The sequence below is a fragment of the Urocitellus parryii genome, chromosome 6, assembly GCF_045843805.1.
Source record: "Urocitellus parryii isolate mUroPar1 chromosome 6, mUroPar1.hap1, whole genome shotgun sequence".
NCBI classification, from domain to species: domain Eukaryota; kingdom Metazoa; phylum Chordata; class Mammalia; order Rodentia; family Sciuridae; genus Urocitellus; species Urocitellus parryii.
Window position 1 is genome coordinate 139,083,059 of NC_135536.1, and position 18,534 is coordinate 139,101,592.

General features: G+C 44.4%; 1 protein-coding gene across 2 annotated transcripts in view; it reads left to right on the forward strand.

The window, feature by feature from the left end:
- The first annotated feature begins 202 nt into the window (after positions 1-202).
- The window catches only part of Slco3a1 (solute carrier organic anion transporter family member 3A1), a 297,126-nt gene continuing 278,794 nt past the window's right edge, over positions 203-18,534 (forward strand). For both annotated transcript variants that reach the window (XM_026394053.2, XM_026394052.2), the window contains exon 1: positions 203-551. In XM_026394053.2, the coding sequence (XP_026249838.1) occupies positions 372-551 (180 nt within the window). In that variant the 5' untranslated portion in view covers positions 203-371. The remainder of the gene's footprint in view (positions 552-18,534) is intronic.

Below are 18,534 nucleotides of genomic sequence, written 5' to 3' on the forward strand. Positions count from 1 at the left end.
CAGAGCTGGGGCACAGGGACTGAGGGCAGGCGCGTCCGGCGGGCGAGGGGAAGCGGTCGGTGGCAGCGGCGGGCGTCCGCGGGAGACGAGGCGGCGGCGGCGGCGGGCGGCGCGAGGAGCCCTTGTGATTGGCACAGCCCGAGCAGGAGGAGGAGGCGAGGGGAGGGCGGAGGAGGAGGAGGAGGAAGGGGACGAGCGCGGCGGCGGCGGAGGCGAGGAGCCGTGCCTTCCACCTCTCCAGCTCCGGCAGGACGGGGGCGGCCGCCGCGGGCCCGGGGCGGGGACAGCACGCAGCCTCGCGGTACGCACCCCCGCCCGGCAGCGGCCGCGACACCCGGGGTGAGCGGGAAAGCGGCGGCGGCGGCGGAAGGATGCAGGGGAAGAAGCCGGGAGGCTCGTCGGGCGGCGGCCGGAGCGGCGAGCTGCAGGGGGACGAGGCGCAGAGGAATAAGAAGAAGAAAAAGAAGGTGTCCTGCTTCTCCAACATCAAGATCTTCCTGGTGTCCGAGTGCGCCCTGATGCTGGCGCAGGGCACGGTGGGCGCCTACCTGGTGAGTCCCCTTGCCAACTCCTCCGCGGACCCCCTTCTCCAGCCCGGATCTCGGGCTACCCCTTGGCAGGAGGAGGTGGCCGCCCGGGCGTCGGGGGCAGGCGGGCGTGACCTCGGCCCGGCGCGGAGGTTGGTGAGTGGTGCAGAGGCGGCCGCCGGGGGAGCTGCCGGCCGGGGCTGCCGAGCGAGCCGGGAGCGGGCGGGACCGTGGATGCCGGCAGCAGCTAGAGCGCCCGGAGGGGGCAGGGGGTGTCCGGGGTGGAGAGGCGGCGGGCAGGTGGGCGTGAAACCGTTTCCCTACCCCCTTGAAAGCGGAGCCAGATGGTGAGTTCAGGAGCCTCTCTAGAGAAGAAGGCATCGCGGTTTTCAGGTGACCTGCACATGGCAAGAAAAGCCAGTTGGCATCCTGCGTCCTCTACTCTTCCTTACATCGCCTGGAAGAACAAATCCATTATGCATCATTTTCTCCCGGCTGTTTCTGCGTCCGCCAATTACGGGGGGGGATTTAACAGCTTAGAGTAAAAGGCGCCCAAGTGTAGCCCTGATCCGAGTCTAAGCTATAGGGGGAATATTCCCACCGTATTCCAATAGCCATCTTTCAGCGTCTGGGATAAAGTTACAGTACCTGGAGAGCAGCTGTGAGTTTGTATAGTTCCTGCTACCCACTCTTAAAGCTAAATTACCCACCGTGGTTTCTTCCCAACAAGGGGTTACGTTATTGTACACATTATATATCTGTTTTATTTGCCTCTCTAAAGGGGATACTAATGCTCAAAGGGCCCGTGGGTCCCTAACATCTCAGAGGAAACAGCTTGTAATGACTCAGCACTGTCAAGTAGGTACTTTGTTGTTGTCTCCTGCCCTGCTCAGGTGGTCCCAACTGGAGTTCCAGAGAGTGCACTCTTAGACTTGTCCTATCCAAACAGTAGAAGATTTTTCAGAGTATATAGTGTTAAATCATTACTTGGGTATTGACCTGAAATGGAATCAAATGTCATAGACTTTGAGTGTTAGCAAGTTTGATGGAGATAGAATCGGACAAGATTTTGACTGTTGAATAACCACATCCAGAGATAGAACCATACTGGGTCCTGATGTTATCATTAATCCCTCATTCCTGGCCTTGGGTTAAAGTTAATGAGGGCCAGACACTGGGTGTCTTATAGCATTCATAAACAATCTCCTCAGCCCCCCTGCTGTAAAGGAGACACTAAAGTAGAACTTGGTCTCTGGTGTTGGGTAAAGTCATTTATGTGGTTATGAGGTGGGGGAGGCTACAAACTCAGCTCTATTCCTGGGGCAACAATTTCAGGGCTTTTGAAAATCTAATGCATATCTGTTGACCCTTCTGAGATGAAAGATGTTTAAATCCCTCTCTGTGTCCTGCGCAGCTGTAACTGGTATGCTTTGAGTGAATCCTGGAGCCAACAGTGCATTTCATTTTCTGTTTTATAAAATGCAATCATTTTTGTCAGTAGTTATAATACATAGTTGCAGACGGTACCTGTGGATTTTGGAGGTAGGGGATAACAGTGTTTTGGGGGATCAGTTTATCTGAGCTTCTGTAGGGGGCTGTGTGTGGAGGGGGGATGAGGGGTGCTGGGGATTGAACCCAGGACCTCACACATGCTCGGTTAGTACTTTCATCTATGAGCTGTGCAACCAGCCCAAGGCACATGTATTATTAAGATGCAAATGCGCATCAGTACAATATATGTGAATCAATACTGTAGCATATATGCAGAGTCCATTGTACCTAACCAGGTCTGTGTGTAAAAGGAGGTAAAATTAGTATATCAACAGCTGCCTCCAGTTTTAACAGTTTGCCTTAAACCAACATTGCTCCACAGAGTGCCTTATTTGTATGTGGCAAAACAACACCAACAGAACTTTTCATCCCTGGAGTGATGAAAGCATGGGCATATTATTATTATTTTTGCAATGCTCTAAGGGTTTTAGAAGGAAATGATGTGGGATGTCAGCCAGATGAATGGCTTAGCTCCATTAGAAAGTTGAGAAAGCAGGGTGCTCCTGGAGTGGAGGACTTCTTGAAGCCAGTCTGGCCCCATGAGATGGGAGGTTGACTTGAATCACAGAACAGGGGGTTGACAGGCGGAGGAGGAATTCAGTCCACCTGGTGGCGGCATCCTGGCACTTCTTGGCTGATGGAAAGCCTGATTGGATGGGGTAATGTAACAGGAGTCAACAGGTGCTCTGCAGAAAGCATACGGAGGCCTAGAAGAGGACAGGCCTAGGAAACTGAATTTATTTTGATCACTAGGACTGGGGCATAAGGTTCTCAGGACTGTGCTTTGCCTGACAGCCCTTGACTTTCTGTGGCCATCTGAACCTCATGAAAATAAATAGGGGCTTGCCAGGGTTGATTGCATCAGCTTGCTATGGGCCTTGTTCTTCTGGGCTACTTCAGAGTTCTCTCTGCATCTGTAATTTGGGAGAAAAACCAAAAAAAAAAAGTATGTTGTTCCTTCAGCCATAGGAGACCTCTCTCTGGATAATTGGAGAATAAGCTAGTGCAGGATGTTTGCAGGAAAAGCAGATTTTTTTCTTTGTAACGGATCATGGTTTCCTGGGAAACCTAAGATGCAGTGTCTATAGGTGACCACACTGGCAGGGTCCATAGGCATGATGTATGTATATGTGGTCTTTACACTGGGAATCAGCTTTCCCTTCTGATTTTCACATATCTGGTGAAGGGCTTGCCAGAGGACATGGCCAATTGTGCTTAATTTCAAAGAGGAGGGTGATTGCAAATGTGAGTCCAGTGCATTATTTCCTATTTGATTCTAAAAGTCAACGCAGCTATCTTATTTTTTCTTCCCAGGTGTCTTTTTTTAAAAAAATAACATTGGGAAGTTTCATTTCATTTCTCTCTTTTTCCCTTTTTCTTCTGAATAGATAATTTCCCAGTGTTCTCAGTGTGTCCTCAATGCCACTGATATAGGCTTCCCATCTGCAAAACTGAAGTAGGTAGTTGCCTGGGATTGAGAAACAACTTAGAAAAGCAGGACTTGTGTGTGTTTGTTTCCTTTGAAAACCCACCTAGGGGGAAACTTAGGCAGAACTGTACATGAGAAAGCCAGCAATTGTTAGGCTAGACTGCAGACCTGCAACTTTTTGCCAGAGGTCAGGGCCTTCCAGGGCAGTGCAGAAGGACATTGATCTTGATCTCAGGGATGATATGGGTAAGGTGCTATAGACAATGTAAACCCAGTGCAACCTGGATCAGCTGTGTATTTTGAAATCTGTTGCAATTGCAGATGTCTTAATTAGAAATCATGCTTCACATAAGCCAACAGTTAGAAGGATGTTCTAACATAGTTAAACTGCCTGGCTGGCCATGAAATAATTTTTTCAAAGTAAGGAATAGAAGCCCATTCAATTTGATATGTCATTGTGCACAGAACAGAGAATGCAATGTGATTTTTTTTTTTTTTTTTTTTTTTTGAGTACCAGGGATTGAACTCAAGGGCTCTTGGCTACTGAACCACATCCCCAGCCCTATTTTGTATTTTATTTAGAGACGGAGTCTCAGTGAATTGTTCAGTGCCTTGCTTTTGTTGAGGCTGGCTTTGAACTTGTGATCCTCCTGCCTCAGCCTCCCCAGCTTGTGAGATTACAGGCACTACTGTGCTCAGCTGCAGTGTGGTTTTCTTGTACTTGTGTTTTTGCTTTGTGTGCTCCAGTCTGACCTATTTGCAGGATGTAACATCTGTATGAGTCTTGGACTGTTTGGAGGAGGTGCAGGCATATGGGAACTTCATGGAGAGAAAGTAATTTTGTGTGCAGTTTATCTGTGCTTTGTAGGGACCCACTGAGATGTTTCAAGTCATTCACGGAGGGTAGCCTTGCATGGAGAGGGTGTGTATGTTATCAAATTACTGAGAACTAGAGGAGATAAGGATGTGTACAGGAAATTAAAACTGCTGACACCTCTGGGCAGTTACGACTGAGGCTCGCATACAGATGCTTTTGAATTTCTTCAGGATGAAAACTGAAAAAAAGGCCAGTCTAGTCTTTTGGGTGGGGCACCCAGGCAGCTCCTATGAACTGGGGGTGGGTATTTCCCTATTGAGAGTCATGCAAAAGTATGCCTGAGGTTGTGGTGACAAAGTAATGACATAGATGACTGAGTGTGGTAAACGGATCTCCATCTCACCGCTTTATAGTCACTTATTTTTAGGCCTGAGAACATTCAGTGGGCTTGCAATTAAGGGGTGAGGTGGAACTGCTGGATTTGTTATTCTTATTTTTTTTTCTCTCTTCTTTCTAAAGAAGCATCATTTTGAAGATAGGTTTTTGCATATCGAGCCCAGAGGCAGACAGCTGAGAGACATTTTTAAAGTCCTTGTCAAATTAGTATGATGACTAAGGTAACTGTATTTTACTTAATGAAATTATTTTATACACTTATGGTTACTTGAAGTGACAAATTCGCTGCCATTTGCATAATTACTATATAGCCCTGGGTAGTAAGAAGTAAAATTACTCTGATTTTTTTTTTTCTTTCTTACAGCTTGGTTTAGACTGTTTAGCTAATAATCATTAAGGGAAAATATGTATTTCTGAAAATTCCCTTCAACTAACTTTGTGTGCATTCCCTTATTTCTTGGGGGTTTTCACTTGTGTGTTTAACAATTGAAACTGAGTTAGTTGTAAAGGGGGAGATATCTTTCCTGAATGTTGTTAACTCTTCCATTTCAGCATTCGATACTTTATAGAAAGGACAAGCAAGGAGCCTGTGCACAGTGGTGCGCCCTTGCTAATCAGTTGCTCAGTATCTACTGCTCCTCGTACCTGCTGCAGGAATGGCCTTACTCAAGGTCACGCTGTGTGGGTTTCCTCTTGCACAGAGTACCCAGGGAACCGCCAGGCAAGGGCAGCTCCAGCAGGAATGTCTTTTGAGTAATTTTACTTATCTAATAGCAAACTTGGAGGTGCTGCTTTGTCAGGGACTGGGAAGGAGTCAAAGCAGTGTCACAAGAGCCACGTGGAGGTAGGTGCATTTCATGTGCAAGTGGAGGAGAATCAAACTCCATACTTGCTGTGTGATAGTAGCCATACTTCCAGCTCCATGAACACATTTAACTTGCATATGTGTCACCATCTGTGTCATTGAATAAGCATGTTCCTATGAAGTAAAGCCCTTGTACTTTCTTCGCTTCTCCCTTGCATATCTATTCATGTTCTGCACATTGCTATGTGCGTTGTATATATTTCCACCTTATTCAGGCCCAGGGTTGCGTACACTGATCATGGTATGCAATACTTTTTGAAGGTGTGAAGGGACATTTCAGTGGTAATGTTGATTGTATAATTTACACATGGATTTAGAATCCGGTCTCCCTTGAGACCAGTTGGATGTATTTTATTGCTTCTGGGAAATGCCTTTGGTCATCTTTAGGCCGGGAAGATAGTCCCTTGCTCTTTTCATTTATTTTTGTTTTATATTTCTATTTTTGTACCTACAAAATAGATACTAAGAAGGAAGAAAAGCAGAACCATTGACTTTGATTCATAAGATAAGTGCATTTGATGTGGTTCAAAGACACTTGTATTTTATGTAATCTATGTATTCGTGTCTTAGTGTGAAAATTATTCTTCAATGATTAAAACTCCAAGTTAAAATTTTAAAACCCCAAGGTGAAAAATGGCAAGTGTCTATGACAACAGTGGCTTGTTGAATGAGTGTCAACATATCTGGGATTCATTCCTATGTCCTTACTAGCTCTGTGACCTTAGGCTGGTCACTTAACTTCTCTGTGCCTCACTTTTTTCATTTTAGAACTAAGATTATAACAGTGATACTGTGATGATTCACTGAGTAAGTACACATGTTTGGAATACCTTCTGGCACATACTGAATATCCTATAAATTCTAGCTATTATTCTTAATAATATGGCCATACCTATTCACCACAAGCATAAAAATGACAGGACCCAATTGATGAGAAATAAAATTATTTCAACCAAGCATTGCTTTTGGTTTAGTGAATTGCCCAGTCAAGTAGCTTCCTAATCTTGTCTTGGGAGATTAAAAAGTTTTTAAAATCCAGAAATAAGCTAAGCACCGGTTGCTAATTCTCTTTATTCCCTTATTAGGAATGCAGCAATCTATTTCATCTTAAAGATGGTAAGACAAGTGCAGTGGGTGAGGAGCCCCCTACAGCAATGGTTATTAATGTTGATCCTTTACAGTTGGTGGTACTTGAAGGTGAATAGATCAGGGACTGGCACACATGGCTGGGAGGAGCAGGTGTGCTGACAGCAGACTTGCTTTGGGAAGTCCTCCATATTATCACTCTAGGCTGATGCTGAAGGCAGGTGGTAAGCAGCTGAGGGTGAAAAAGAGTATCAGACATAGATTCACGAGATCTCCTTGGGTCTCCAACTTATCTGCTCCTGGTGACTTGACTTACCTGAGCCTCAGTATCCTCCTCTGAAAAAATGAGGATAGAGATAGAGCTTACATTTTAAGTGGTTGAAAGGTTTAAGTAAATGGGCACGTGATAGAGTACTTCCCGTGGGGTGCAGTATTCAACAGTTGCTTGAACAGCAATGACATAGTACCAACAGGAGTCCCTCTCTGGGACCTGAGGATTTGGGATGTTTGTGTGTGGCCTGAGTTTCTGTTTAGCGAGTTGGCGATCTGGGGAGCTTGCTCCGCTACTTATGTGGAGATTAGGCTGAATGGCTACTTGAGGGGAGCCTGAGGTGTTGGGAGGGGGAGGACCAAGGGACATATGCTGTGGACATATGCTGCCCCCCCAGGCAGCCTTGTTTCAGACACACGACCTCAGCTCAGCCCTGGTTGCCCTGGAGGGCTCCTGTCTGGCACTCATCCACTGCCTTCACCTGGAGTCCCCTTGCAAGCACATTTGTGAGCATCTTCCCCGTCTTGGTCATTTTTTGTTTCTCAAAAGTAGAGCAGAGGAGCTCTTGATACAGTCTGTTTCTATCCTGTGGCGTTATCCCTTGGGCTTATGGCTCATGGCAATTGTTAAGGTCACAGCTTCTGCACACCACCACTGTCCCTCCATCTGTAGTTTTATTTTTTTAATTATATATATATATAAATGAAATTGTAGATGGACACAACACCTTTCATTTATTTATTTATTTCTATGTGGGGCTGAAGATCAAACCCAGTGCCTCACACGTGCCAGGCATGCGCTCTACCACTGAGCTACAGCCCCAGACCCTGTCTGTGGTTTTAGAAGCAGCCTTCTTGCCCCCAGTCTGGTAGAACCCATCCTTGGGAAGAAAGAGGATGAACTGGACTCTTGGCGAGTCAATATCAGGTGAGTTTTAGATTCCCATTCAGATGCCACAGGTTTCTTGAGAAAGCATGTACCTCCGGAGGACCCCAGCGCTCCCCCACCCTGCTGACTCCATGGTGATATCACTGAGGAAGGAACCCAGTCTAAAGCACCGGGTCTTGCACAGCTCTAGCTGTGGAGGGAGCCAGCCCGGGAGCCTTCCGCTGGGCTTTCCAGTGACAGCACAGAGAGCAGAAACATTCCCTGGGCTCTGGGCAGGATCTCGGCAGCTGGCCACTCCTGACTTCCTTATTTCAGTTCTTCTTTGTGGCTTTGAGTTGAGCCCCTCTGAAAAGGGAAGCCTTGCTGACTGAGGACCTAGAGGCTCACATCTTTACAGAAGCAGCGTAACCAGCCCAGCTGTTTTCTCAAGTGATGGGACATCCTTCTTCAAACTCAGAATAGCTGTCTCACCATCTAGGATATAGAAGTTGGTGAATAGAATTTTCCTGGACTTCAACAAAACGTCACATCATTCCTCCCCAGTGAAGGCATACTGAATATATTTAAAAGCAAATGGCAGCGGGAACGACTGGCCCCCTTTCTTAATGGGACGGACAGGTGTGAGTCCACCTTCCCCCTTTGCCTCCAAGGCTTCTTCCATAAGTGCCTGCCATTCCTCTTCAGTCCTCTGCTGGTCTATGATCTCCCAGGTGGCATTTTATGTGACCTGGTAAAGGACTCAGAGGTAGTAGTGATTGTAATTATGAATCTTGTTTTCTTATCATGGGTTTTTGTTAAAATCTTTGCCATGAACCCTTTGAAAACGCTGGGAATAAGCTACGACCACAAAACCATTCAAGTGGGAAGTAGTGTCATTGTCATGTCCCTAGGGTGTGGCAGAAGGACGAAGACCCAGGAACTCATCCTTGTGCCATTACATCAGATCCATCAAAACTCTGGAACATGCCTTCATGTGTATCAGTCCATCCACCCATCCAAGCAAACTTTGACTCTCCAGATGATAACCCAGCTATCCAGGTAGCCTTTGACATTCTTATTTTTTTAGTGGTTACCAGACATTGAACTTAGGGTACTCAACCACGGAACCACATCCCCAGCCCTATTTTGTATTTTATTTAGGGACAGAGTCTCAGTGAATTGCTAAGTAACTCGCTTTTGCTGAGGCTGGCTCTGAACTCGAGATCCTCCTGCCTCAGCCTCCTGAGCTGCTGGGATTACAGGCATGCACCTTCAGGCCCAGTTTGATACTCTGCTTTGATAGGTCTAAAGTGAGCTGTGGTTTTCAGCATATAGCCCTGGGGAAAGAATAAAAGAGGTGGCAAGCTACTCCCTGTATCACTGCACAAACAGCTACAGGAACTCCAGGAAGGAGGAAATGATTATTGTTATGCTGCCTTCTGCACCTGTGAGGTTGGTGTACGGAGAACACAGTCATGATGGTGTTTCTCAATTAAAGACTACTGTACAGTAGTCACAGGGAATGATATTGTCTTTTCCCCTTTTGGAAAAGGCTTATGTAAAATAGGCTTCTCTAATTGTTGGATTTTTCGATCTCCCATCTTCTGCTGATGAGAATGAGAAATTACCACCTTGAATACAAGCAAGTTGGGATTGGAAAGCTGCCCTTGACTGATTATATAAGCTTTAAAATACTGTACCTGAAATCTTATATTTACTCTACTAAGAATTTTCTTAATGAAGATGAAAATTTCTAAGCAGCATGGACCCATATGTTTTTCTTATGTAAGATTCAATTATTGTGATCCAACCTGTAAAATAAAGAGTGGTGCTGATTAGTTAATCTCCTGGTTGGCTTTTTGGGTCAGAGCATTGTTTGAAGTAGGTCCACAGAGTCACCGATAGCTATTCCCCTGGAACAGGGTTGGCCACAGCTTCAGCACCAGCTCTCTGCCTCTCAGGGTTGCACAGGCTCCTTCTGGGCTTGGGGTTACTCTGGCTCCCATGTGACAGAGTCCAGGCCACTCTTAAAAATCATCTTCAGATATTGGTCATTAAATTTAGCATTTAGCGGTATGTCGGCAAGTACAACCACCTTTGATTATGATAGATTCTCTGCTTTTGACCATTTCATTTCCCAACCACTGCTGTGCTGACACTTAATCTGCTATGTCTGTGGGACACATTGGCTCCCTGGTCTCACCTGCATGTGCTCAGTGTGGCACATTACCCTGTCCTCTTCACAAAGCTAAACAAGTGGAAGTTCCATGCACACTACTCCAGCGAGTTTGATTTCCACCCTCCTCCTTAAATGTAGGCAAGGAACCTGTTGTTTTGAACAGGGTAAGAAATGGGGGTGGAGTCCTTAAAGAGAGCTAGCTGTGTAAAGATAGATATAAAAGAGTTTCAGACAAGCCTCTCCTGTCCTTTTGCACAAAATTTAGGGCAAGACTCCTGATCTGTTATATGGCTTGTTCTGTTGCCTCCCCAGTGCCAGTAAATACTTATGTGGGTTGGGAGTTTTAACATGCCAGCAACACAATTTCTCAGCCAGCCAAAGAGAGGATATCTTTTGGAAACAAACAAACAACACCTCCCCCCACCCCCCATAAATTATCACCTTCCCTTTACCTTTGCCAAGCCCTGGAGATGCATATAAATAGATCAAAACATCAGCAAGCAACTTTGCAGCTTTGCATCTTGCAGTTGATGGGAGCAGGTGGGCAGCTTTGCCTTGCTGTGTTTGGGCTGGGAGTGGTACTCGGAGCCAACAGCCTTTGAGCTAAATCTAAGTGCAGTCCCTTTCATTCCAGAGATGCATAGGTGGAACCGATTTTCTCATAGACTTGTTATCTCTGTGTCCCATGCTTGTCCTTATTCTGGTATTGGGAGATATGTCTTGGGCCTTTTTTGAAAATAGTTTTTTAAAAATTAATTTCCATGGATGTACATGATGGTGAGATTCACTGTGGTATAATCATGTATGTACGTAAAGTTACGTCAAATTAGTTCCACTCTTTCCTTTTTCAGTCCCCTTCCCTTTCCTTCATTCCCTCTGGTCTACTCCACTGGCCTTTTAATCTCATCTCTCCTTATCCTCAGGGAAACATTTGAACTTTGGACCTTTCCTTTTTGGGGGATTAGTTTATTAGCATGTTAGTCTCCAGATCCATCCATATACCAGCAAATGTCATAAAGTCATTCTTCTTTATGGCTGGGGAATATTCCATTGTGTATATATACCACGTTTTCTTTATCCATTCGTCTATTGAAGGGCACTTAGCTATTGTGAATTGTGCTGCTATAAACATTGATGTGTCTGCATCACTGTAGTACGCTGATTTTTAAGCCTTTGGAAATATACCAAGGAGTGGGATAGCTAGATCATATGGTGGTTCCATTCCTAGTTTTTTGAGGAATTTCCATACTGCTTTCCATAGTGGTTGTACCAGTTTGCAGTCCCACAAACAATATATGAGTGTACCCTTTTCTCCACATCTTCACCCTCTATGGAGGTTTTTCATTCCTGGATTCAACCAATCTCCAAACAAAATATTTGAAAAAAGAATTGCAACTGTATTGAACATGGACAGACTTTTTAATTTTCTTGTTATTATTTCCTAGACAATAATGTATAACTATTTACATTGCAGTAAGCAAGTAATCTAGAGATGATTTTAAATGTATGAGAAAATGTATTAAGGTTATATGCAAATACTATACTTTTTTTTTTTGGTGGTACTAGGGATCAAACTCAGGCTGCTTGCATACTTCTGTGTCTTTTTATATTAGGGATTATAACATCTGCAGATTTTGGTATCAGATGGGGATGCTAGAACCAATCCTTCAGGGACACTGAAGGATGAAAGTTTAACATTGTAAAATATCTGCATTTGTTGCTTTCATTTTAGGCAAAATCAGGGCACAGAATTAACACTTACCCAAATGTGCTGCATCACCCTCCAGAGCCAGCCTACATTAGCTGGCAGGTGTGAGCAGGTAAGCAGTCAGGAAATGGAGATAGTGGTGTTTTAATTTCAGAAATAATGATTATAAACATACATAAATAAATACAGATTGCGCATCCCTGATTCAAAAGTTCAAATCTGAAAACTTCCAAACTCTGAAATCTTGTATGTGTCAATATTACACCAAGAGTGGAAAGTTCCGCAACTGCTCACGTGTATGACAGGTTACAGGATGCTAGCACACAAAAAGTACTGTATGAAAAGACCTTCAGATTGTGTGCATAAGGTGTAAATGAAAGAAATTAATTTTGTGTTTAGACTTTGAGTCCCATTCTCTGTGTATTATGTATACTCCAAAGCATCTAAAAAAAAATCCCAAATCTGAAAATACCATTTGTCCTAAGCATTTTGGATAAAGGATATTCAACCTGTATTGTTCTGATGGATGCTGAAAACATCGTTATTACTCTCACAGTCTTTTAAAAAAATAGACTTCATATTTTCTAATAGGCACCATAGGCTATCCTTTAATCTAGTGAACAGATAAAAAAAAAACATGTTTGTATTTATTTGCCTTTAGACACTTTGGAGTTAATTAGGGAAAGCATTTGTTTTTAAAAACAGAAACAGCAATTAAAAATAACTCAAGGGCATGTGGCACCTCAGGCTATCAGCAAGACTCTTCAGTATGACAAGTGAAACATTTTAGATCCCCAAAGAGGAGCAGGACTGTGCTTGCCTTGAGGTGTGTTTGTTACCTTTGTGGCTACTTTTCCTTTTGTGCCAAGTAAACCAAACTGTGGTGGTCACAGGTGGTGGGCCCAGTTCTATCACCTCCTGGTTGTTCATTTATTCTCTTCTGGGGCCCCTCTGCTGGCCCCTGACCCCCTCAGCATCATGCTTCACCAATCCCGGGGGGGGGGGGATGGCACTGTCAGATGGGTGGGGATTGGGGAGGATACTGGTCACGTCAGGTAGACCTGTTGTACCAGGCTTCTACCATGGGCTGTATCAGTTTCTGTCCCAGTTCTTTTCTCTGCTCCCCTGTCCTTATTCCCTGGGCATAGCAGCTATGTTTGTGGCTTTCTGCAGGTCTTCAGGATCCAGGTGCACCTTTTACCATGAATGCCTGTTCATTTTTGCCTATCTGGACTGGAGCTGAGTTCTGTTGTGCTTTATGTGGGAGAAGTGGGGGAGCAGAAATGAACTCCATATTTTATTTATACCTTTCCTTTTGTAGAGTTTATAGGACAATAGGGTCCTTCTGTAACATTTTTAGTGCCACAGATGTTGGATCAAAATTAGGTTATATATTCTCACATATATCTACATTCATATGCATATCTATATCTGTATCTATACATTAAAGAAAAAGGAATTGATAGCTTATCTGTTACAGTTTGGATGTGAAGTGTCCACCAAAAGCTCACATGTGAGACAGTGCAAGAAGGCTCAGAGGGGAAATGATTGGGTTGTGAGAGTCTTAACCCAATCAGTAAATTAATCCCCTGATAGGGATGAACTAAGTGGTGACTGAAGTGTTGGGGTGTGGCTGGAGGAGTTGGGAATTGGGGTGTGGCTTTGGGTATATATTTGTATCTGGCAAGTGGAGTTTCTCTTTCTGACCATCACGTAAGCCACTCCCCTCTGCCACACTCTTCCACGGTGATATTCGGCCTCACCTGAATCCTGAGGAAAGGAGCTGGCCTTCTGTGGACTGAGACCTCTGAAACCAGGAACCTTAAATAAACCTTTCCTCCTCTACCGTTGTTCTGGTCGGATCCTTTAGTCACAGCAGCGAAAAACCTGACTAAAACTTATCCTTTGATGGAGAGGTGGAAGTGGAGCTGGGGATGGGAGGGTGGATGAGTATAGATGGGATTCTCTGGGCCCTTTTGAAGGAAAGAGCCAGGTATATTAGTTTCCTAGAGCTGCTGTAATAAATTCCCACAAACTGGGTGGCTTTAAAACTGCAGATTTATTTTCTCACTGCCCTGGAGGCTGGAAGTTGAAAGCAACCTATCTCTGGCTCATGTTTCTTCCACGACCTTGAGTAGAATCCTTCCCTGCCTCTTCCCAGCTCCTGATGGTGACCAGTGGCCCTCCATGTCCTTGGCTTGAACCTGTGTCAGGGTGATCTCTGCCTGTTGTCATGTGGCCATTCCCCCTGTGTTTCTCTCAGAAGGGCACCAGTCATATTGGGCTAGGGCTCGCTCGAATACCTTCATTTTAACTTGCTTACATCTTCTGAGACCATGTTTCCAAATAAGGTCATGTTCACAGGTACCAGGAGTTAGGACTTCAGTGTATCTTTTTCTAAGGGGTAAGAGTAGCACACTTCAGCATATAATTCCAGCAGGAAGAAAGAAAACAAGCGAAGGACCCGTAACTGGTCTGAGGGTACAAAGAAAACTAAGGCAAACTCTCAGTCCCTCTTAAGGGTTTTGGGCTATTGGTAAGAGAGTTCTTCAGCCAGGAAGCTTGGCCTTTGAAGAAATGCTGTGCCGTCACAACTCTTGTTTTCTTTCTATAAAAAATGTAACCATGCTTCTCTGGGGTGGAGGTGTCTGGGCCATGGGGTGACCCTGTTTGAATTGAGTAGCTCTGAACCTTTCCTTTCTTCTTTGTGGACCTAGCTGAATGTAGGGTTTCCCCTTCATCATCAGACTAAGGAGAATACATATAAAAAATGCTAGACATATCTGTGGGTAAGCCTTCTGACTATGTATATTTGCTCTCTGTGGATATGTGTATGGACATGAGTTCTTGCAGGGTTCCGATATGTGTATGTACATGAGTTCTTGCAGGGTTCCTTAGCAGAAGCTACATTTGATAAAATTTTTAGTGGCCTTTGTGTCCTCCCTGAAGCCCTGTCCAATTGAGATCAAAAGAGACGATCACTGCTTTGTGCCAGCCAGTCTCAGATTTGGCCAGGTATGCATTGCAGAAATGCTGTCCCATGACAATCCTTGTTTTCTTTCTATAAAAAAATGTAACCACGCTTCCATTATATTAGGACCAGATATCTGCATTCTAATTTCGTGCATCTTTGTGTTTTTAGGGGAAGGGTAGGAGTGGTATGATGCTCAGACTTTCTCAGCATAGACTCCTTTTTTTAAAAAAAAAATTGTTAGCTTGGTCTCTGCCAAACTCATTAACTTTGACAAGTTCCTTAAGTGCAGCAAGCATACAGTTGAATAAGGCCTGTGCTTGGCCCTCATGGAGTTTATGTATCCTAATGGGGAAGACGTCATGTTTATAAGGTTTTCATTAATGATTCATTCATTAGAATATTTTAGGTCCTGGGCGGGGCAGGGGCTGAGCCCTCTTGGAGCCTTGCATCTGGGTCAGCTTTTACCCAGGACAGTGTGGTGTCTAATAATAGATGCAAAATATTGGGCTCAAGTGGGAGGTACTGTTGGAGATGGGCCTGGTGAATGGAGGGGGGGATGTTTATGGTTAAAGACGTGAGATAATTTTCTCAACATTGCTTGGGGTAGATCCAAGATGTCAGGAGTAGGGCTGGTAAGATGCTGGCTGGGGACAGCCCCCAGAGATGGGTGGGGGTGGGAAGATGACAGTGAAGAAGGTTTGGGCTGGGAACTCAGGGCCATAGCCACACAGTGGCATGTCAGAGCTGGCATTCTGGAGTCTCTCCTCCAGTTAGCAGCGCGGGGGCTGTTGGCACCTGTCTTGGCAATGCTTCTATCTCTCCAGCTCCCAGCTTTGAAGTGGTGTGGTAAAATGCTGCTGGAAGTCGGCCGGGAGAAGATAGCTCTATCCAGGGCATGCTCAGACCCAGCAGCCATGACTTCAGTGTGTGGTGTGGCCAAGAGGCTGAATGAAGGCCTCCAACTGTCCTGGAACAGTGTGCTCACCAGGAGGAGGGGGAGTTCTAGGATTCCTTGTATAGACTCCTGGCCTCAAGGACATGATGACACCTCTGCATATAAAAATGCATTGAACCACTCTTTTGAATTATCTACACATTAGATTTCTGCAAGATGAGCTAAAATTAGGAAAGGCCCTATTGCATTTGTCTGTTTTTTTTTTTTTTTTTAAACACTTTAGCTTGGCCCTGAATGTATCAGTTCTGGATAACTTTAAAGCTGGTTATAGAACAAACTGTGTTCACACAGAGGAAATGTCTCTCAAACAAAAAGTGGGCGTGCAGTTTACAGTTTAAAAATTGGAAGGAGGCCATTCAAACTTCCCCTCCTGTTCTCCTTGAAAACTTGGCAAACTGGCTGAGAGGGGGGTACTCCTCCTGGGAATGTATAGTCCTTAGGACCAGAAAGAGAAGCTGGCCTGCAAGCAGAGCTGACAGACTATTGGGTAATCTAGGAACTGGAGGCTGGGAGGAGGTTTCTTAAGGTGGTTTTCCATCAGCTCTAGGCCTGTGTAGCAGGGTATCTTAATCTTATTATAATAAAATACCTGAGGTTGGATAATTTATAAGGTAAAGAGGCTTACTTGGCTTGTGATTCTGGCAGCCATAAAGTCCAAATAGCATGGTATCAGCATTTGGTGAAGGTCTCCATGGTTGCATAATAGGGCAAAGAAGGGTAGAGGACACATCCATATGCAAAAGAACCAAGTACATGGGATGACTTTGCTTATGACTAGTTTTCACGGGAACTCACCTAGTCCTGTGATAGCTGCATTAATCCCCTTTGAGCACGGGGCCTCATGATCCGGTCCCTTCTCACTAGGCCCTTGCTTCTTATAGGTCCCACTACCTTTGAATACCAGCACGTTGGGGACCAAATTTCAACAAATGAATCTTTGGAGAACAAATTCCATTTGAGCCAAATAAAGAGCACGTGGAGTGAGGCCAGGAAGCATTCCCCTCATCCACAGGCCGGGAGCCCACGAGCATCAAGTGTGTATCCTATGGACATGTGGCTTGGCTCCCCACTGACCTGAACTTCAAGTTCATGCTCGTGGCTTCCTTCCTTAACATAAAGATGTTACTGTTTTCATATTACAAAGGAATGTATGTATTGCTGACAATTTGAAAAATACAGATGAGTATCGAAAGATGATTAAAAATAGCCCATCATCCCAAGAACCTGGCATCAAATGTCAACATTTTGGTCTGTGTCCTTTCAGTCTTTCTGTTGACTGCATTTATATACTTCTAGGACCAGAGTGGGGAACATATAGACTTTGAGGCCTTAGAAGTTCATGCCTGCTGTTATTAGTTATGTGTGGCTTCTGGACAAATTATAGTTTCCCTCTTTAATTTTCAACTTCCTCCTCTCTAAGATCGGAATGATTTATACTTACTTCAGGTGATTTTATGAATACTAAATGAGATAAGCCATCCAAAATACCTATTAGCCCAGGCCTCTCAGCAGCATGTGTTGCTATTGTGGTTTTTAAAAGTATAATAATAAAATTGGATCTCAGTACACAGTCTATTTAGGAACCTATTCGTTTTCCGAGACCGTTATGAATATTTTCCTGTGCCATCAAGATATTTTCTGGTCATGGTTTCAAGGAAAACTGACCATATTGTTTTTAATAAACATAACACATATTCATTATGGAATAATATGCAGGTGAAAAATATTTTAAGAAATTCCATATCCTCCATTCAGAAATAATCATGAGCCATACTGGGGTTTTGAGGCTTGGTAAGTAGTCACTGTTTCTTCTCTGCCCTTAACGTAACCTTTTCCTGATTAAGAATTAGTTGGGGCTGGGTGGGGTGGTATATGCCTATAATCTTAGTGGCTTGGGAGACTGAGGCAGGAGGATCGTGAGTTAAAAGCCAGCCTCAGCAAAAGTGATGCTCTTAGCAATTCAGTAAGACCCTATCTCTAAATACAATACTAAAAGATAGCAAAAATAGGGCTGGGGATGTGCTCAATGGTCAAGTGCCCCAGACTTCAATCCTGAATACAAAAAAAAAAAAAAATTGTATGGAGAAGTTTGGAGTTTGGATTGGAAAACTCAATTTGCACTTTGCTCACAGAATAAAACTCAGAACTGTAGGTCCTTAGTCCCTGCAGGTGTACACCTGCTCAGGTAAACTTGCCTTCCGGAGGAGCAGAGAATATGCACACCAGGGGACTGTTTACCGGAGAGGACAGGAAGTCAGGGCAAGCCTTCCTTCTCCCTTACAGTGCTACCTCTTGGGAGAGTTGCCAGGAGGACCCGATCGAGGAACTCAGAAATGCACATGCCTTTTCTAGAAGGTTCCTCTAGTGTGGCTCAAGGTATGGACTTGGGGAAGAAGAAGGGATAGGTCCCCCTTGTCATTACTGTTAGGAGTGCAGATGTCCCTTGTTTGCAGTGGAGTCACACTGGATAAACCCATGCTAGGTTGAAAATATCTTAAGTCAACAATGCATTTAAGGGTAACTTCTCTTGAGTCATTGCTCACCCTGTGGGAATTCTGTTTCTTTTCACACTTGAATAAATCTTACTCTTACACTCAAAAAACAAAAATGCATTTAATACACTTAACCCATCGGCACCTCACATGTACTCAGAACACTTACATGAGCCTACAGTCGGGCAGAATTGTCTAACACAAAGCGTTCTTTATAAAGTATTGAATATTTCATGTACTTTACTGAATATTGTACTGAAAGTGAAAAAACAGGGTGGTTGCATAGTTGTACCTTCATATCATCATGAGGTTGAAAAATCAAGTGGAACCCTTGAAAGTTGGGGACCAGGTGTATTTCATTTTGGAGTTCTTTTTAGTCTCACGAATGGAACAATGGTTGGCTGGTTAGATATAATT